Source organism: Petaurus breviceps, unplaced genomic scaffold, assembly GCF_028583685.1.
Source record: "Petaurus breviceps papuanus isolate PSGF00001 unplaced genomic scaffold, PetGlider_PUasm1.0 126, whole genome shotgun sequence".
Lineage (NCBI taxonomy): Eukaryota > Metazoa > Chordata > Mammalia > Diprotodontia > Petauridae > Petaurus > Petaurus breviceps.
Genome location: NW_027185655.1, coordinates 8659253 through 8681528, shown reverse-complemented (window position 1 = coordinate 8681528; position 22276 = coordinate 8659253). Strand labels below are relative to the sequence as shown.

Here is a 22276-nt window from a genome sequence, read left to right as displayed (position 1 = left end):
TGAACAGTGGTGTCGGATTCAAATAGAAACTGATCTCTGGGGATTGCTATTGACTTAGAAAACCACACATTAACATCATGTTGTATTTTAATTTATTTTTGTTAAACACTTCCCAATTACATTTTAACAAGGTTTTGGTGGCAAAGCTACTTGTGCCCAAGTTTGATACCACTCAGAGGTGAAGTGACTTCCCCAGGAAAAGAGTGTCAGATGTGGGACTCAGACCCTGGGCTTCTAGAGAAGAGACAAAAAGAGAGGAGAGATAGAGAGAAGGGGAAGACAGAACAACAGAGACAAATAGAGGCAGGGACAGAAGAGATGAGGGGGAGAGAGAGAGAGAGAGAGAGAGAGAGGGAGAGTGTGTGGGGGGAACAGAGTGCAATGAAGAGACAGACAGAGATAGAAGAGAGACAAAGACAGAGAGGGAGAGATAAGAGAGAAGAGGTAGGGAGAGAGAAAGAGACAGAGACAGAGATGGGGGTGGGGGGAAGACAGACAGAGAGAGAGAGGACGGGGGAGGGAGCATAAATTCCCATGCTGGTATAATTATCTTTGGGCTTTTTTGTCTCATTAAAGATTTTTCTCAAAGGCATCACTCCAACAGAATTTGCTGTGTCCACCATAGAGTCAAGTAATTGATTAGCATATAAACAAACATTTACACATTCTCATTCATTTAAAAAATATAAATAGTGACAATGTTTAGGGCACTTTCCCCCTTTCTCTTCATATTTTTTTTTAGAAGACTTTATGTTACAAATCCTTCTTTATTGCATAACTCTACTCTATCATAGATAGGGCACTTTGCCCAGGAGAAGGCAGAACAGGACCCATTCCTGACAGTGAAACTTACTTGTTTAATGTTGACCCAGTCTGGTTAAAAACTAAAGAATCAACCACCCTTTCACCAACCCCCAGTTTTATTACTTTTCTTCCTACCATGGAAAAACAGAAAGGGTTATATTTTGCACAGCTGGGAGAAGGGAAAAAAGCAACTAACAAACCCAAAGCTGTGTATTTTTCTGTTGTTACCTTCCCCTCCTCCCATCAAAAAATGCCAAAACCCCATAAGTTTTTTAGCGGATTGTAATTTGAAAACTGATCAGTTTAAATAGTCTTGGGAACAAAGATGAGTTTTTCATTGGGTCTTCTAGGAGAGGCTAGAGGGAAGAGGTCAGTGCTGGAAGCACGTTTCTGAATGTACAGCTCTCGGTGGCGGGGGTCACCTCGGCTTCGGGGGGGAGAAGGGCAGCAGGGGCCCTGGCCATGGAGAGGAAGTCCCTGGGAAGACTCTCCAACAGACAGCTGAGCTGCTCCTGGCCCAGTTTGATCTTGTCGTCCAATTTCCGCTGTTCGATGAGGAGCGTTGACTTCATCTTCACAAAATGCTGGTAGTCTTGGAGTTGCTCCTTGGTGAGGTAATTGGCCAAGATGTCCAAGACCACACGCTCCCTCCGGTCCAGGTTCTCCTTGAGCTCACGAGCATCTTCGTGCTGGCCAGCCAACACCTTCTTTTTCTCATTTAGAGAGCTCTGCCACATCAAAAGAAGTGTATTAATTAACAAGGCAAGAAGCAGTGACTTTAAATGACCTATGAAACCCTGGGGCAGAACTAGTACATATAAGCAACAATGGCTATAAAGGACCGAAACACCCAAAGCCTGGCTTCTTACTATTCTGCCTGCCCAGTGAGGTGGCACTCGGGACAAAGTGCCAGGCCTGAAGAAAGAAGACCAGAGTTTAAATCCAGGCAAGTCAGTTAATCTGTTTGTCTCAGTTTCCTCAACTGTCAAATGGAGATAATAAATAGTGCCCACTTCCCAGGGTTGTTGTGAAGATCAAATGGAATCATATTTATGCTGTACCCAGAATATTGTAGGCTCTATAGAAATGCCTGGCTAGCATCATCCTCCTTCACTAATATATTTATTGATTTTATAATATACTTACAATTTATTTGTTAATTTATACCAATAAGTAATCTATGCTAATTTTTTTTACTTAAAAAATGCTTTATTAACTTCTGATTTACATCATAATCTATGCTAATTTATAAATAATCATAAAATATAAACCACAGTAGTGAATATAATAAATCACAATGAGTATATTAATCACACCACAAAATATCATAATATATAATATAATTATATATGATAAAATATTAATACACTTATAATAAACCATAATTGATGATTATGATGATAAACCCTGTTCATTAGGAAGCCTTCTTCTAGGCATTCACCAGCTTTGAAGTCAGTTGAACTATGACATCTCAGTACCTTTTCTTGGGGAACAGAGGAGACCTCAAGGTCTTGCTCATTAATAATTGTGATAAACATTACTGAATTATCCAGAATTGCCTTCTCTTCCATCTCCGAACCTTGTATGAGGGGGAACATTCTCATTAATGGTGAGAATTTCCTATTTTCTGAATGTTTCCTCTTATTTTCTGGGCCTAGTGGCTTTGCAAAAACACAGCACAATAGAATCAGATTCCAGAGTCCGAGTTTATTTTTTCTGGACAGGACCTGTGCTTCACTGACGTAAGGAGCACTGGGTGATGAAGTTTCCTCTATGGAAGCCAATCACCAACCTCCCTGCAGACACTGCCCTGCCTGGGGGCACTGAGTGGTTATTGTCCATCATATGTTTATTAAATCATGCTGCCTTCTTAAAAAATTCTTTGGTTTACAAATCAAACTTTGAATATTTTTTGAACAGATTATTTTTTATGCTATTGACACCTAAAATTAAAGAAGTTCATTTAATCTCTTCCTTCCCCTCCCCACCAAAAAGACATCATCTATTTCAGTTATTTTGAATAGCACAGAGTAGTGGTTCTTAAGCCTTTTGATCTCAGGACTCTTTTACAATCTTACAAATAATTATTTAATTATAAATATTAACATATTACATAATTTATTTAGAACATATTTATAATTATATAATTAATAATAAAAATTATTTAAAAATTTTAAAAATAACTTGTTTATGTGAGTTCTATCTATCTGTATTATGCTAGAAATTTAAAAATCTTAGCATTATTATGAAAATAGTGCTGGCCTTATGTACCAACCACTGAAAGGTGCTCGGGGACCCCCAGACTATACTTTGAGAACCACTGGAACAGGGAATAAAATAACACAAACTCCGGGATGATCATTTAACTTATCTAGATGAGATACGTGACTGTATTAGATTTATTATTGGCCATAACAAAGGATGAATGTGAAGGATTCCAAGAACCCTGGGAAAACTTACATGAACTGATGCAGAGTAAATAGAACCAGGAAATCAAAACCACTCAGACCAAATCTCAGCCCCTGGAGGCCCTATCTTTTCTGAGGTCCACTCAAGTTATCTCAGGATGACAAGTGCCTTATACCCCTTTATTTTTTTGTTGTTCTATGATCATTTTGTGGCAATTTTCTGCTCATTTGTGAAAGAAATCTGGAGAGCCTGGAAATTTCTGACTTACTACTCCACCATCTTCCCAAAAGTCCGCCATCCAAAACCACAATGACCACAAAGTAAAGGAAGGGAAGAGGAAATGGAACAAGCATTTACATAGTGCCAGGTGCTGTACTCATCACTTTTTGCAAATATCTCATTTGAGATGACATTCACAACAACTCTGGGAGGTTGGTGCTATTATTATTCTCATTTTACAGTTGAGGAAACTGAGGCAAACAGAGATGACTTTTCTAGAGATAGAAATCTAGTGTCTGAAGTCAAATTTGAACTCAAGTCATCCTGATTCCAGGTTTAGTGCTCCAGTTTCCCTAAAGAACAACAATAAAAAATGAAACATTATATAATTATAGGTCCAAAGAAGAAAAGAGAAAATGTACCTTCCTCCCTTTGCTTACCAGTGCCCACCATATAGTAAGTGCTTCATAAATGCTCAATGACTGTAAGACAAGTGGGGGATTATGGGTGTAGAACTTTGCATACACTTCCAGACTCAGCTGATGTCTTGGTTAGTTTTTCTGACCTGTTTTATTTCATTTTTCTTTTATGTCACAAGGGATGGCTCACTTGGGAGTTGAGTGAGGAGGGCACAATTGGAAAGAGAGCTGATGTAATAACAACTAATAATAATAGCTGGCACTTTTCTAATGCTTTACATTTTTGCAAGGCAGTTTATATACATTATTTCATTTAATCCTCAAAACTGTCCTAAAAGTTGGTGTGTGTGTGTGTGTGTGTTTGAGGCTGGGGTTGTGACTTTCCCAGGGTCACACAGCTAGTAAGTGTCTGAGGCTGTATTTGAACTCAGGTCCTCCTGACTCCAGGACTAGTGCTCTATCCACTGTGCATAGTGCATCACTGAGCTGCTCCAGTAGGAGTTATTATTAACCCCATTTTACAGATGAAGAAATTGAAGGACTGAGAGATTAAAATAATATGCCCACACAGCTAGTAAGTTTTTGAGGCAAGATTCAAACTCAGGTCTTCCTGATTCCAAATTTAATACTCAATATACTGTGCAACCTAGCTGACTAGAAAGAAAAGATTGATAAAAAAATTTTTTTCTTTAAATCAAGGTATCAGATAATCCCATTACAAAATCAAGGCAGGCTAATTTTCCTAAATTTAGCATTTGTTTTGGAGATATTAGGGAGGTGGCAGGAAAACCCTGTAGGAACCTCGCCCTTCAGTCAAATAGTATGAGGAAGTGCTGGCATTTTTGAATGTCCAAGGTTCTATTCCTGGAAAAGTCCAGTATATCTGTGTTAAGTACCAAGTTTTCTCTTTTTATCTTGCTCTTAGGAAAATAGAAAGCTAATTGTATGAAGGGTGGGTGATAAAATCGAATTTTGAAAAATAATTAGAGCATGTGTTAAAAAATAGCTAGCACTGACATAGCACTTTAAGGTTTACAAAGCAATGTGTGTGTGTGTGTGTGTGTGTGTGTGTACATTTGAGTCTCACAACACTCTTGTGAGGTAGGTGCTATTATTATTCACATTCTATGGATATAGAAATTAAAGTGTTTTCTAGTTGTCTTCATTACCACTTCCAAAAATGCCAGAAGGAAGGAAGGAGGGAGGGAGGGAAGGAGGGAGGAAGGGAGAGAGAGAGAGAGACAGAGAGACAGACAGAGAGAGAGAGACAGAGAGAGAGAGACAGAGACAGAGAGACAGAGAAAGACAGAGAGAGAGACAGAGAGACAGAGAGAGAAGACAGAGAGAGAGACAGACAGACAGACAGACAGAGAGACAGAGACAGAGACAGAGAGAGGGAGAGAGAATCAATCTCCAGAGGAAAAGGACATTATATGAAACCAAGTTCAGAGAAAAAAACAACAATCCAGTATGGTGTATTTATATCCCAGTAGATTTATAAAAAGCTTTAAGAGGATTTGGCCCAATGTGTGATATACCAAGGGATGGTTTTAATTTATAATTTAAAGTTTAATCAGAGGGGTAAAAAAATTTTTTTTGACATTTAGGAGAAAAATTATTTGCAAAAGTTAAAATAGAAACCAACCCATTCAAAGATCTCCTCAAGCATACACACATTCACGTGGGGTTCCCTGAAGATTAATTAATGCCTCTCTGCCCCAAATCCCTTATGTTTTTAAATAAAACAAAAATAAATTTAGAGAAAAATAAAAACAAGAACATTTTAGAACAAACCAAGAAAATTATTCTAAAACAGTATTAGCAACTTAGACCATGAACTTGAAAGGTGAGACCCTCCAAAACACCCTTGATATGTAAATTTAACCCACTATCTATTTCATTCCCCTATTTTAAAATGTGATAGCTATTTTCTAACTCAGATCAAGATGGATGCTTTGAACCCCTTCTACAAATGGGATATCTCTCTAGCAGCTGAACAAGTAGGTGGAGGGAGGAGAAAGATGTGGAAGGAAGGAGATTCTCAGGAATGTCCCTTAGGAAAGGCAAACAGGAGAGGATCCCTGTCTCCCCTGTGTTCATGGGAATAGTGAAATCAAACTAGGTTAGCAATCTGGTTCATGCATTTAAGCCTCTGGGTGTCTTTTCAAATGAAAATTTTCCTTAGGGAAGAAACAAGAAAGGATTTTGAAAAGACTACAAAGAAATCATTCTATACTCTTGACTCCCTTTATGGCTAGCTGAAGGAAAGATGATGGAAATATGTGGGGTGAGAAGGGATAAAGGGAGGCCCTGAAAATACTCAATGTATTCATCCTATAGCTATAATCCCAGTTGTTTGGCATTGGTTAATCATAATAAATGACATTCATACTAGTCTTTAAAGTTTACAAATCGGTGCATCATTGTCAAGGTCCCTCAGAGGCTGGTGGATTACTTGAGTTCAGGAGTTCTGAGCTGAAGTAGGAATAAAGGCAAAGGAATGGCCATACTAAGTTGTGTGCCAATATGGTGAACCCTAGAGAGCAGTGGGCCACCAAGCTACTTAAGAAGGGTGAACAAATCTAGGTTAGAATGTGTAGCAAGTCAAAATTTTGGAGCTCATTTATAGTGGGATTAGGCCTCTGAGTGGCTGCTACATTTCTATAATGGGTGAGTTAGGGAGACCCAGTCTCAAAATAAAAAGGAACATGTTTGGTAGCCTTTGAGAGCTGCTAATTTCTCTCTACTACTAAATTGGCCCTAAATTGCTCTGAGTTCAAGATATGTAGCAACACATACTGATATTTTGCAAATTTTCTAAAATTAAAAATAAAATGTAATTTTAAAAAATCTTCACTACAAGAAGACTCTTGTCCTAGACATAAGGGAAATTCAGGGACATACCGCTTATAATCCCCTCCTTTTTTCCTTTAAACAAAACTTTGAATTCTAGCCCAAGTGCCAATATTAGTTTGCTGTGTAATCTTGGATAATTCATGTCTCCTCTACAGATTTCAATTTCGTCATCTAAAAAATTGGACAAACACTCAGCAATGTTCTTTCTAGCTTTAAAGGTCTATGACTGAGATAGAAAGGGCATGAGGCTTCCCTCTGGGTGTTGTGCCGGAATGGCAAATGTTCCTGGCTTGAACAGAACATGAGCATGATGGCAGGGTTGGACTAAGGTGCTAGGAGACCCCAAACAGTGAGAGGCTCCCCAAGATGGTGATTTGGGGGCTTATTATTCAAATTAGTCCTTTTCTGGAGTACAATGTACTTGTCCCAGTCTCTTGAAATGAATACAACAAAGCCCTGAAATTAGATTCTCCAATCCCACACCCCCTTCTTCCCTTGCTCCCATGGTACATTGGGAGTACTACTCACTGAGAAGTAGCCAATCCGTGTTCCCAGAGGGAATGTCCCCATATACCCTGACAGTTTCCATCCTGAAAGTTTTATTTAATGATCAATACCACCAACTAATACATTTTGGGGAGAGGCAGGGGATGGGGGTAATGAGAGGGGGCACTCAGACCCTCAGCACTTTCTTTCCCAAGTACTTCCTGGGCCAGCAGTTCTAGAGACAGGCCTCAGTCTGGATCGTCTGGATCCTTCTCTTTTATAGGCACATACCCTGTCTCCTCAATATGCTTGAGGCTTAGGGAGCAGGTCTTAAGACAACTCAATTAATCTGGGAACTCTTTGAGAGTAAGGACTGTCTATTGCCTTTCTTTGTATTCCCAGCATAGGCTTAATAAATGTTGACTGGACTTGTATCGGTGATAGGTACACAGCAGGTACTCCATAAGTGCTCAATTGATGAGTTAGGTTACCTACCCGCTCTTCACTGTCAGCATCCTCCCCCAGGCCGCTGAGGACATTTTCGACTCGGGCCAGTCGCCCTGAGAGGGAAAGCAAGAGGTTCACAACCTTGTCCAGGTCTCCTATGAACATCTTGTACTTGTCAAATTCATTGGGTTTGCAGAGTTTGCTGATCAAAACTTCCACATCTTCCCCAAGGGCATTGTTGAGCTTGATGTCCATCAGCAAACTTTCCTTTGCTTCCTTCAGGGACTCCAGTTTAAGCTTCAGGCTTCCGATGAGTTTTGCCTATAACAGGAGTAAACACACAGGGATGTCAAAATCCAGAGAAAACATAGGCTACTGCCAGGTTTGGATGCTCTTTCTCTGCCAACCCAAATTCCACACTATCAAGGATCAGTTCAAGAGAGAGGTTATGCATACCGCTGGACTTGGATTCAAATCTCAGCACTTCTGGGCAGCCAGCATTTGGTTGCCCTTATAGGTTTACAAAGTTCTTATAAATATCTCATTTTATCCTCACAACAACCTTGTGAGTTAAGAACTATGAGTATTCCCATTTTACAGATGAGGAAAATGAGATAAACAAAATTAAATGACTTGCCTAAGGTCGGAGAGCTAGTAAATGTCTGAGACTGGATTTGAACTCATCTTATTGACTTCATGTTTGGTGCTCTATCTACTGGGCCATCTTGAGACCTCTTTTAGCATCCCTGGTCTTTCTTCCTTGTCTATAAAATGGGATGGCTACATTGGCTGCCCTAAGGTTTTCTCTAGCTCCAAAACTGATGGTCATAGACATTCACCTGTATCCTTGAGTGAACTTGAGTCAGGTGCTATGGACTGTGTGGAACACATGACTCAGGGGACTCAGTACCTTTGCTTGAACAGTCTATCATCCCTGGGAAGGCACACACAATGAATACAGAACAAAATAGAGGAGGGATGTAAGGATGAATGACCTTTAAAGTTACTTCTTTTTTTAATAGCATTTTATTTTTTTCTAATTACATGTAAAGACAATTTTCAACATTCATTTTCTGATAAAGTCACTTCTGTCCCTAGATCTATTCTCTGTGGCTCAGTGAGAACTTGGAAGACTGAGAAAAGTGAATATCCCAGTCCCTTTCATTTCTGCTTCCACTGGTACTCTCTCTAATCCAAATGCATTAGGATAAATAGGTATTAGTAGCCATCATTAAAGAAAAGAGGGAAGAGGATAAAAACTGTTGGAGCATCTGTGGAAATGGATGCAGTTCTGTCCCAATGATTAGAGACTTCATCAGGCAGGGCAGCAAGACCACAGCTATGGAAGATCATGTGACTCATTCCATGCCTTGCAGTGATGCACATGGCAGGTAGATTATCTACTAGACCAAAAGCTGGAAGAGAGCTTTAGTTAGAGGTCATTTGGTCATCATCCCACCTCTTCCCTGCCTGGCTTTGCCCAAAATGCTCTCTACTTTCTCTTCATTTCTACTTTTACCAGTGGTACCACACAATACAGCATTCCTTACACACTGCCTTATTTCGTTCTCTAGCTATTTTGTGCTCTTCCCTGACTAAATTGTATCCCCAAGGGATGATACAGTGTCCTCTGATTTACACATTCCCCAAAGCACATAATCATTGAATAGACTTGGGGTTAGTATTCTTGAAGGAGATATATATTAAAACTATCTCCCATCATTAAAAGTACATTTGGGTGTACAAATGGTTGAATTCTTTCTCACTGCCTACCTTTCTACCTCTGTGGGTATGTCAAGAGATCTAGCAACAGGTCCCCAGTATGTTGGATGGACCCTTTGTGCTGGATTGATGGGAGGGCATGAACTATGGATTCACAGGACAAGAAGACCTAAATAGATCCCACTGCTGAGATCACAAAGCCAAAATATTGAAATAGCTACTTACCCCTTCTAGGGAGAATAACAATATGAGTGAATATGTCTTTGAAGAAACAGAACAGGCAGTCACTGTTAAAATCAAAGGCACTGTTCTATCTGACTGCCATCTGTATCACCACCTTATCACCTTCAAGATCAAACATTGGCTCATCTCTTTGGCATTTAGATCCCTTCACAATTTGTACCACTCCTACCTTTCCAGTTTTATTCTTGACTCCTCCTCACCCCAAGTAGTCTTCAATTCAGCTGTATTGAATTAGAATTAGGAATTCCCCCCCACCTTCTTTAAAGGCAGTCCTCTGTCCCTATAATGAATTTTGCTTGGTCTACTTTAATGAGACCCTATTCCCATGGGATCTCCTTTACCCCTCCATCAAATCTCTCCCTCCCTGCATGTAAACCTTTTCTCTAGTTTTGGAATTTTGCTTAAGATCTTGGTTTATTTTATTTAGTTATCTAATTCTTTGACTCCCAAGAAAACCTCAAATGGGGTCATAAAGAGTCAGAATGAACTATTCTCCTCTTCCTCCCCACTCATTTTCCATGTCTGAAAATCCTTCAAGGACCAATCCAGTTGCCATTTACATAACTACCTGTGCTCCCTCCACCCCCCACTCAATAAAAGGAATTTCTTCCTTCTCACATTTTTAATACCACTTTGGATCTCTCCTTTGTATTGACCACTCTTTGCCTATAACATAGTTTTTCCATACATCTTTCCCCTTGAATTAGGTTGTTAGTGCTTTGAAGAGACTTTGTGCCTTATTTCATTTTTTTTTTTTGTATCCTAGGACAGTGCCCTGCGGAGAGAAACTTAATTGAAAGGCACATTTTCCAAGAAAGCATCAAACTAGGGGCGGGGGCAATAGGCAACAGGTAAATTACCATCCTGGCATTTCAAGGCAGGCAACCCAATTGGCAAAGTTGATCTGAAGGTTCACTTCACAAGAGACTTGGGCTATAATGTGGTGGTGAATATCCAACGAGAAATGCCAGGGGCTGGGGCAGGAGGGGGAGGAATTTGGTAAATTGGCTTTTACTGGCCCCACATAGAATTGTTTTTATTTTTATCTTTTAAAAATTTATTTTATTTTTAATTTATGGAATAAAACAAGCATTTCCATAACACAGTATAATAAAAAATGATTACACATGAACCTGCAAATCTACTATGTACAACTGACTATTCATATATATGTATATTTATACAACAAAGTTAATATGTAAATGTCTTTTTTTCTCCCCCCCCCCCCCCCCCCAACTCCTGCCCTAGAGATGGCCACCATTAGACACAAATAGGTATATATATATATATATATGTAAAATTATTCTATACACACTGCTATTTATTAGTTCTAGAATTGTTTAAAAAAAAAAGACCAGTATGAGTCTAACACATGCTTGGAAATGCCATGTTACCAATAAATGAAGATGGGAACCACATCCTGAAAAAAACATCCAAACAGACCTTTAAAGGAGCTGCTCAGGAAACAGCCCTGCCCCAGGAATATGCCATGCAGTGGGTGTGCTGTGATGTAAGTGTTAGGAAAAGGGTAAAATTAACACTCTCTAGGAGGAGACTATGTCATCATCCTAACCACGGAATCAGTTGAGGAACTGCCAACACTTACTGCTGGAGGGGAAAAAAAGGCAGAACACATTCTCGACAGGAGTGTCCAGCCTAGAGACACTTCTGCCCATAGAGGTAAGTTGAGCTGTCTAAGAGAGGAGCAGATAAGCTTGAGAGGGCTAGAAGTATGGGGGAGAGAGGAGCAGGGGAGGGGCTGGGGGTGATAGAATCATATTAGGGGAATCAGTGCCTCTGGAAAAATCATCAATAACCTGTACCAAGAGGAAGCCAAAACTTTACAATGTATTCCCTGAGTGTTGGTGCCTGAGTCATGCAAGGGCAGAAGGCGGCCTCTGGGGGGGGGGCAGGGGGTGCGCAGAAAGCATTTCACTGGGAATTCTCCCCAGCGAAGGTCTCTGGGAGCTTTCCAGCTTAGAGACGGGAGTGTGGGTGAGCACCCTGACCTTGAGAATGATGACACAAATGTTTCCTATTGAACATTTATACATGACCTTGACACATAAAGATAAATCCCATGACCAACATTTTCAGTTGTTGCTGCTTTGAACCTCCATGAGGGTCTGGGTAGGGAGATTTTATAGAGTTAGACAGTTGTGTGTATCTATAAAGAAGTACCTTCTGATAATTAACAACTTGCAGAACCCAGTTCTAATTATTGGTGGGGATGGGGTAGTGGTTTGAAGATACAAAATCAGCTGGGATTTTTGTCTCGTACACGGTAATAAATGACATTTATATATAGCTCTAAACTTGTAAAGCATTGTACACATCTTATTTGGAGGGAATGCAGTTATAATTATTCCCACTTTACAGATAAGGAAATTGAGGATCTGAGTTTAAGTGACTAACCCACGGTCATAGAGCTAATGAGTGCCTAGGCAAGATTGGGACCAGTCTTCCAGCCTCCAAATCAAGCACTCATCCCTTAAAACACATTTTTTTAAACAACAAAAAAAGAGTTGACTTTGTTCAGTTAGGCGCAATATTGGGGCTTTTTTGGAACTGCTAAGTATCTCATTCTCTATCTTAGATGTCATTTGCTGCAAGGGGGCCTTCTTCCTTAGAAAGGGGCACACACATTGTTATTGTTCAGTTTCATTTGACTCTTCATGATACTATTTGGGGTTTTCTTGGCAAAAACATCAGAGTGGTTTATTATTTCCGTCTCCAACTTATTTTACAGATGAGAAAACAGAGGCAAGCAGGGTGAAGTGACTTTCCTGGGGTCACACAGCTAATAAGAGTCTGAGGTCAGATTTGAACTTAGGAAGGATCTTGACTCCAGGTTCAGTCCTCTATCTATTGATACCATCTATCCCTCAAGAAGGTAAATACTTCAAGTCCTGATTTTTCAGTTGTTTTTTTTTTTAATACATTGACACCCAGTCACCCTTAGAAAGGGACCTATTACTTTAAATGGCCAACATGGTTACCCAGAAGTCTCATCATATAGTATGTCTAGTAAAGCCAAGGGACCTCTTCTCAAAATGTTTTAAAATGCATAAAATCAAATACATGGGATTACAAAGGCAATCAGTGATACTGTATTGCAGGTATTAAAAGTATTTTTTTTAAACCAAAGACTTAAGAACTCTTAAGTTAAGAACTTAAGGTTAAGAACTTTTTAGGTTAAGAACTCTTGTTCTAGAGCCAGAGGATGTGGATTCAAATCCCACCTTTGCTTCTCAGTTTTCTCATCTCTACAATGGGTAGACTGGACTATCTGACCTTTGAGGTCCCTCCCAGGTCTAGACTGAAGCACCTTCTATCCTTTGTCACCTTGAAGTTGGGCAAACAGACCATGGAACTGGTGTCAGGCCAGCCACTGCCAAAGTACCAGCCTAGGTTTGGGGACGCTTGTCATCAGACAAGACAAAGGCTGTAAAGTGTGGAGGAGTGAGAACCTGGCTTGATAAAGTCCTAGAGTAACATCTCTAGTGAGAAGTGCTGATTGGTGTCTCTTGTCTCATCTCCCCACTCCAGTTTACCCTCCACACAGCTGTCATAGCCATCTTGTGGCCTGACCAGCACAGGTCTGACCATGGCCCATCTCCCCCCTGCCTCATTCAATGTACTCCAGGGGCTCCCTATTACTGCCAGGATCAAATATAAAATCTTTTTTGGCCAAAACCCAGCCTCTTTCTACCTTTCCAGTGTTAGAATTTGCTCCCCACTACATTTATTTTTACATTGCAGGGACACTGTACTGTTCATGCTCCATCTCCTGACTCCTATCATTTTCACTGGAGGTGCCCCATGCCTAGAATGCCCTCCCTTCTCATTTCTGCCTCCTAGCTCCCTTCAAGCCTCAGTTAAAGTCCCATCTCTGCAAACCCGCCTTCCTCAGTTCTTAATCTTTGTGCCTTCTCTCTGAGATGATCTACAATTTATCTGGGATATATCTTTTTTGGTTGTTTTTTGCTTTTTTGGAGGGGGAGGGCAGGGCAATTGGGGTTAAGTGACCTGCCCAAGGTCACATGGCTAATAACTGTGTCAAGTGTCTGAGGCTGGATTTGCACTGAGGTCGGTGCTCTATTCACTTCGCCACCTAGTCACCCCCTATCCGGGATATATCTTGTTTACATGTTGTCTCCCCCATTAGACTGGAAGGTCCTTGAGAGCAGGGACTTTTTTTGTTTGTTTTTCTTCATGGCCCCATTGTTTAGCACAGTGCCAAGCACACATGCTTGTTGACTGACTGACTGAGCACATTCTTGGGTGTAAAGCAGGGGATACCCAGCTCTGAACTTACCTTTTTTTCATTGATATCTAGTCGGTCGTCATCCTCACGTCCCTCCACAGGCATGGATTTGAGCTTGTTCAGAAGCTCTGCCTTGGGGGCAGACACGCTATAGTAGGCAGGACAGTTGATCAACATTCCCACTCTTTCTTTCTCTGTGCTCCTAAATCACAAAGAATAAATACAAAAAGACAGTCACACTATACATCAGAGGCAACGTCATTTCCACTAAGATGGTCATTTAATAATGAAGAAGTTTTATTCTAGTTCAGACTCCTTTCCTGGCAAACTAGGGTTAAATACTTAATGAAATAACTCTCACGCTATTATATTTCTAGGTGGTTCATGAGTATGAGGAGATTTGTCAATCGGCAAGTCCAAAATATAAAGTCCCCAGAGGCAGCAGACATTCAAGGACTTCAAAGATGCTATCTTAATATCCAGGACCCTCATTTTTGAGCTGACACAAACTAGATTAAGTGACCTACCCAAGGTCACATGGCCAGTGAGTGAGATAACTGGAACTAGAATCCAGGGTTCTTAAGTAGTTCCAGGACTCATTCCATCATACAATTTGTCTTTTCTGTTTGCCTGGGACATTAGGCTGGATGTGAATCACAAGTCTTGACTGCCCATCACTTACTACTTGAGACTGGACAAGTCATTTAAGATTAATAAAATCATGGAATTTTTCAGGGCTGAAAGAGTTTGCAGAAATCATTTAATTCAGTCCCCATACTTGATAGATGGATAAAATGAGACTCCGAGAGATTAAGTCACTTGCCCAAGGCCACACAGTTGCAAAGACAGGTCTCCTGTTTCCAATCCCAGGAGATTGTCTCATTCTAAGGACCCCTGTCAAATGGTTCATGTTTGGGGATCGGCACAGCCTCTCCTGAAGATAGAGTTCATCAGGGATGCTGAATTGCCCAAACTTTGGGGAGAGCAATCTAGAAGTATGTAATAAGAGGTAGCAAGGTATTCATGTTTAACATTGATATTTATTTTTGATATTTTATTTATCTATGTGTTATACATATTGTTATAGATTTTATTTATCTATATTTTTATATGTATAGTTAATGCCAACTTTGGGCAACTAAATTTAGTCCTTTAATTATCTGATCCCATTTTAGGGAATATACCCTCAAGGGAATATGCCCCAAAGGGGGCAAAAAGTAACCAAATTCTTTGCTTCATTTTCTTGTTCTATAACAAGGATAAACAGAATGAGTCCTTTCTATCTTATGGAACAGTTGAGAGGACATCTAAGGCAACTGATTCAAAAGCGTTCCAATCTTTTGGGGAAGTAAGATGCTTAAGACATTCAAGGTCTTACTGGTAAGTCGATGGCCCTTCCATATCAGTAGGCTGACGTCTGCTGTGTTGTTGCTGAGTGATACTTAAGTTAACTTTAATAGTTAAGCCAATTGCACCGCAAATATGGGGATATTTTAATTCAACTTTTTGTGAATTAAAAAAAAAAATTCCCTGCACAGGATGGATGTAAGACCTACTAATTATTGGCTTTAATGAAACAAGGGGGCTTCATGATCAGCTCTAGGAACTGAGAAATCTCTGTTCTAATCCCATCTGTATCACTGTCTAACCAAGCTACCTTTTAGACCACAAGCAAGATCCTATTGAAGGAGCAAACAATTCTGCCTGTTATCAGGTTGTTAAAGTGTTCCATTGTGTCTGACTGTTTGTGGTGCCATAGACTTGTCCATGTGGTTTTCCTGACAAAGATACTGGAGTAGTTTGCCATTTTTGCTGTGTCCCCATTTTACAGATGAACAGCAGCAAATAGAGGTCAAGTGACTTATTCAGGGTCACAAAGCTAGTAAGTGTCTGAACTTTGTTTGAATTCAGATCTTCCTGACTCCAGGTTCAGTGTTCTGTCCACTATACCACCTACTTGCCCCTAAGTTAGGTACTTTTGGATAAATATGACCTCATTAGCCCTTTGTATTATTGAGGGCCCAGTTCATAATTTAGTAAAGGCCTTCTAGTTAATTCCCTTGTATTTATTCTGTGCCAGGGAAAATCAACACAGACACCACTTAGTATGGTACATAGTAGGTGTTCAATAAATGCCATCTACCAATAAAATAGCATTTTTTTCTCACAAACTAGCTCATTGGAAAAGAGGAGAAAATGAACTTACACCTATCTGATCTAGTTAATTTAAAACTGGGATTTTCAGATATTTTATGTGATTGAATATGGAAGATTCTGATTTTTTGATGTTTATAAAAGCTTGTGCAGAAACATATAAAGTAAAATGCTTCCATCCACCAGTAGGTGGCGCATGCCAGTCTTTTGCAAATTTCATAGTCTCACGTCTTTGAAACACAAAAAAATGCATTAAAACTTCATTTGGGTTGGTAAAATCAAAGTATGTTCTTACTAATTCACCAAATTGAAGATTTTACTGGGAAACCCCTTTAGAGGGACTTCTTTTAAAATAAAAATGTCCTTTCTGGTAAATTCTTCACATTGATAGTCATGATTACTATAGTATAGGCTGGACCATTTATTTCAGAAGTCCTAAAAATGGGTCAATTTCTAAAGGATCACAATAGTTTGGTTGTCCCAAAACAATATCTTTCTGTTTTCTGAGTTACTGAATAGGAGAACAAAATGGTGGTTATTCAAGCTCATCTCAAACGACTGCTTTCCTACCCCAACAGTAGCTAGTACTCCAAAATTGTCTTGCATTTCCTTTGTATGTGTATATCCATCCATTCATTCATCCATCCATCTACCCACCTATCTATAAAAAATAATAAATTCTCCCACCTTTATTCAGTGGCATGTAGGTCTGTTATAGTTAGCTAGTGTGCAGTTGGGAAACAGTCTAGTCTGTGGTCACAGAAGAGAGGTAAACTCCCTGACTATTATTAGGGAAAAACCTATGACTGACCATGTTCTAACTAGCATTTATAAGCTCATACAAAGCCAAATAGCCTTAGAAATAAGACACAGCTCTTTTCTAAGGGATGCATATTTCAGGTCAGGGCAGATGGCTTTCTGAGGTTCATTTTCACTCAAAGATTCTGATTTCAGAATGCTATTTCAAAATGCTATTATTTCTGTTTATCATTTAGAATGAGTTGGAAATTTCTAATAAGTCAGCTCATATCTGAATAAAAGACTATCTGTTTTTATTTAGTCTGAGATGCTTGCTAGATTTGTGAAACTACTTGCTGCCAAGTACCTAGCATGTCAAGCATAATTTTCATTGAAAGATTTTTAAAAAGGGAAAAAAACACTTTAAATTCCTACTGCAATAAAACAGACAAAAGAACAGAAAGAAAACAGACAAAGGAACATTTCATTACCTTGGAGGGTTGGATTGATCTAAGTAAAAGAAACCAAAAGACTGAAAAATGAAAAGTAGGAGGTGTCAACATGCCTGCTGGTAATGGGTACAATGGGGGTGCTGTGGCTCACTGTCTAATGTTGCAAAGGCATGGGGGGGGGAAAGTGGGGGAGGGTTCATGAGCTGAATTGGTTGTCTCTCATTCAGAACTTCCCCAGATTTTCAGGATGAGAAAACACATACATGATCAACTTGACCTTCCCCCAACTCTTTGGAGGAAACCACTTGTCTTTCTTTTTGTTCCTTACCTTCCTTTACCCATAAACTGAAATTCTTAATCTAAGATATTTGCTACCTCTTTCTTTCTGAACCCATCTGAAGTTTTCTATCATGACTTTCTTCCCCAGGAAATTCATCATTGGGAAATCTCATCATGCTGAAAAACTGAATCTGCCCCATACTGACATCTCATCAGGATCTTCTGCCCTCATGAATAGAGCCCTGAACCTTTGGGTGCTCACAGAACAGTCGTCTCTCCATTTCCCACCAGTTACACTGCTTTGGACCTCTCCACCATGGAGATGTTTTCTCTTGCCTTCCAAACCTACTTTCTGCCTTCCTTTTCGATCTCTTCTTTTACCTTCCTTTTGTGTTATCTTACCCTATTAGACTGTAAGCTCCTTGAGGGCAGGGGAATGTTTTGTTTTTATTTGTATCTGTATCCTAGCACTTAGCACAGAGCCTAGGTGCTGAACACATTTTTGTTGACTGACTGTGCATTGAGAAGGGATGAACTCTCTGTAGCCGTGGTATAGCTGGCCTATGAAATGGACTCGTGTTTCCCAAAGGTAGCAGATATAGGGAAACGAAATCTGTCTCTTTCCCACCTTCACCTTTTTTTTTCTTTTAAAACTGGACTTAAAGCTCAACGATGGCAGGGACTGTCTTTTATTCTACTGCAGTGATTGATAAATGTTTGTTGAATGAATGAATTTAACAATACTTGGCGAAAATCTTCCAAGGACAAAATATCATTATGGTATCTGGGCAAGGAAGGTATCTGTGCTTCTAAGATCTGGGCCACATTGATCTATTCTAGGGTCTAAGCCAGTCATGTACCAATTTTCTCAAGAAACCAGAATCTATCTGCAAGATCATAGGGTCTTAGTACAAGCTAGAAGGAACACTTCAAGTCACCCTGGCCAACTCTTCTCATTCTACAGATTAAAAACCCAAGTCCTGACTCCAAATTCAGTCCTCTTTTCACTATGCTACTCTCTCTTTTGTCAAAGGTACTACTGAAATTCCCATTTGTCAGATGAGGAAACTAAAGCTGAGAAAAGTGAAATATTTGCTCAAGTTTACCCAGCTAGTGAAAGAGGCTCAATTTAGATAGAGGTCTTCCTGACCCCCAAGTCTACTACTTTATTCCTTAGGCCACACTCTTTCTTTCCTGCATGCTAAGTCAATGGGCAAACTGTAAATCTAATGCTTAGTGGGGACTTACCTACTCCCTTCAGATACTAGGAAGCTGGCATTTCTCTGTATTGCCTTCCTCTGTGTATTGTTTTCCTTCAGGAAGCTTGGACCCTGTGGAAACAAACCTTCCATCAGGTCCATGGTAGTCTTCATTCTGGAGTCTGGATCCAGAATACCTGCTAGGGATTTGTCTTGGTGAACAATCTGCTTGGCCAAAGTCTCTCTCCTGATGTCCTCTGGAGTCTTCTCAGGCATGGGGCTGCCCTTTTCCAAATCTTGAGTCAGGTTGCCTGGCTTCTGGATGAGACTTTGGGCCAGGGAGGGAAGCATCTGTTCTGGGCTAGACTGCTCCCCAAGAGTTTCAGTTGACTGATGCTGGGCATCAGGAGTAGATAATAAGCTGGTCTGCTTAGCTCCATTGATGAAAAGGCTGGGTCTGGAAGCTGGGGTTGGACTGCTCCTTTGAGAATCTGCAATTGTCAACTTGGACAATCTGATGGAATTGCTGCAGGAAAGCAAAGAGATGACTGGTGAAGAGCTGAGGGCAAGTGGCTTTGAGAAGGTGGGACCTTTTATGGAAAAGTCAAGAAGAGACAAAGAGAGAGCAGCTCCCTAGAGGGCAGAATTATGACAACTGGGTACAGGGAAGTAACAGAGAAATCAATTTCTCCTCAACACAGAGGAAGAATTTCAAACTTCACAACTGAATCTCTCCTCAAATGGAATGGGCTGTTGTAAGTTCCCTACCCCTGAAGGGCCAATCCCTTTCCCCAACTGTAGCCCTAACCAGATTAAAATGTAATTGGGAACAAAGTAAATAAAAATAAAAAACAACATAGATAATGTTAATTTGTGGTTTTCTAAGTCAACATATGGGTTGCAGAAATCCTATTCTATTTGAATTTGACATCACTTTTCTAAAGGATATGTAAGTTTTTGTAAAAAAAGTTTTACAACAGCTTTGAGGTTCCCTAAGTTTTTAGGATCAGGGCTGTGTGTTTGGATGGGGTAATAAGCACAGTGTTTCTTACCATGCAGTTGTTATTTTAAATATTTTGATAACTCTTAATTTAATATAATCAGTTTTATTTGTAACCCTGTGTGTTTTATTCAAAACACAAAATCCTACGTTTAGAAAACACTTTTCTGAAAAGGGGTTGTTAGATTGCCCAAAGGATCCATGATACACCAAACAGGTGAAGAAACTATAAGAAGCTGACTGCTTGGACAACTTTTTTCCTTAGGGATTTGGAACTCTGAACTCATCTTTCTCCTCAGTAGATAGATATGTGGCAAACTACCACAAGGAAGTTAAATAACCTTTCCCAAGTCATGTCTTTGAGAACATAGTTGTGGCATTCTCGCCTCTACATTTCCAGGACTCTTAGTATGGGTAAACTAGTGAGTGGTAGTTGAGTCAGTCTACTGTTAATGGATTCATACTGGGTTTGGTTATTATTTCAACTAGATCACCTGTTCAAAGAAAGAGAAATCACCCCCATGGACAGTTTTTCTCTCATCTCTGTTGTCCCTCTCTACAATCAGCAAACCCTCTGAAGGAATGGAGATGGGTCACTCTTTGGAAAGACTCCATGGGCAAACAGTGGGACAACCTTAATGACATATCCCAATTTAGAACATTCTCTTCCAAATTAGGCTATCTTGTGGACATGAGAAGGAGCATTGACATGAGTTGAGTCTGAGGAGGACCTCACACAGTGTGGAAAACTCATCTGTTCTCAAGGCATGGCCTGTCTCCTAGCCAGAATTGTCCTCACCTGATACAGGTCTCTTCACATGTCTCATTGCTTGGGCTCCCCAACACTTCATATGTAATTGGGGGAGGGGGAGGAGGAAATTCTTCCAGGTTGTCCCCCAGTGCCTTCAGGTCTGTTGGAAGAAGTGAAGGGGGTGGTGGTGGTGGTGGTGGTGGCGGTGATGGTGGTAGAGGTAACATGGACAAAGTTTTGGAAGTGGGACTGGAAGTGGAAATAGGTCTCGAATCCTGCACAAACACTTCATCATCACCTTCTTCCTGAGGAGATGGGATGGCCTGAAAGACTGACTCAGATACTCTGAGGGAGGCCTTTCCAGACCCAGCAGAGAATCCTAGGGGACTGTTGGGGCTGGACATGGTGTTTGGGCTAGGCAGACTCTGACGTTGCTGATAGTGCTTTTGACTCAGTGTGCTGGAAGATGAAGAACGCTCCAATGGCTTGTCCTCTCTGAGTGAGTGGGCCCATCTCACTCGAGGGGGAGGAGGCCTCTGAGGTGGAGGGCCCTTATTTTTTTTCATCCCATTTTCAGCTAAGCTCTCAAGGCAGTTGTCCTCAACATCTCTTGGACTCTGGGGCTGTGCCAGGATGTGACCATTACTTCGGAGGATGACTGCAGGTGTGTCCATTGGGGAAGGCTGCCTCCCAACCAAGACATCTCTTTCAGAGTAAGGCTGGGGAGAGTAGGTGGAGTTGGCCCCAGAGGTCTGAGCTGATTTAAAAGAGTTCATCTGTGAGGATTTTGTGTCTACAAAAGGACCTTGCCTTCCTGCTGGTGGTGGCCCGAAGGCTGGAGATCTGCTGGAAGGCCTTTGAGAGTCTAGGGTCCTGGAATGTTCCATGAGAACAGATGATCCATTTGGTACATTGTGAGACCCTGGGTGATGTGTAAAGGATGCCATCTCTTCATAGCTTCTTTCTGAATGCCTGGAGTGAGATACAAGCACATGATCGGCAAATGTGAAATGAGAAGACAAGATCTGAGCAAAGGAATGTACCTCATAGACAGCCAGGAGCATCCAATGGGCTAAGAAGGCTCTGACAGAGAAATGGCACCATTTCCTCTAATCTCTCACAGCAAGTCACCTATCTTTGCAAAGCCAGGACAGAGATAAACCACAGATTCTCCAGGAGAAGCTGATGAGGCATCTCCTATTAGGTCAGAAACAGCACACGGGGTGATTCTGAGAATAAGCTATTAGGGAGAGAAATAGAAAAATGGACTGGTTACCTCTTAGCAGAGTTTTAGATAGGAGCTCCTTGGCCAAGAGCAGAGAATGGAAGAGTCTGGTGACGTCATTCCTCTTCAAATTATATATGTACATGTGTGTATACATACCATATATGTGTATGCATGTGTATATACATAAACATGCACATATATACATAAATATAATGTATTACCCATATATTCCATACAGGTGTATCCTTAATTAAGGACTTAACTTAATTAAGGTGTATTAATTGTTCACTGGAAAGGAAGGCTTGGATAGAACAATATTTGTGTGGGCTGGTTAGTTCAGAACTTTTATTTACAAGATTCTATCAAGTTTCTAATATTCTTATTCTTCAAATATGAAGAATGGAGTTTTTGATCTTTAGAAATGTATCACTGAAGGGTGTGTGTGTGTGTGTGTGTGTGTGTGTGTGTGTATGTGTGTGTGTAGGTGGGGAGGTAGGTTTGAACTGGGAAGGGCCCAGAATGAGACAGAGAGAGAGAGAGAGAGAGACACACACACACACACACACACACACACACACACAGAGAGAGAGAGACAGAGAGAGA

At 40.5% G+C, this 22276-nt stretch overlaps 1 protein-coding gene across 1 annotated transcript in view; it reads right to left on the bottom strand.

The window, feature by feature from the left end:
* Window positions 1-75: 75 nt before the first annotated feature.
* The window catches only part of SHROOM3 (shroom family member 3), a 148569-nt gene continuing 126368 nt past the window's right edge, over window positions 76-22276 (bottom strand). Inside the window, exons 6-10 of the mRNA XM_069098242.1 lie at window positions 20494-21417; window positions 18744-19220; window positions 13924-14074; window positions 7689-7961; window positions 76-1532 (exon numbers count right to left, since the gene is read on the bottom strand). Of these exons, the coding sequence (XP_068954343.1) occupies window positions 1161-1532; window positions 7689-7961; window positions 13924-14074; window positions 18744-19220; window positions 20494-21417 (2197 nt within the window). The 3' untranslated portion in view covers window positions 76-1160. The remainder of the gene's footprint in view (window positions 1533-7688; window positions 7962-13923; window positions 14075-18743; window positions 19221-20493; window positions 21418-22276) is intronic.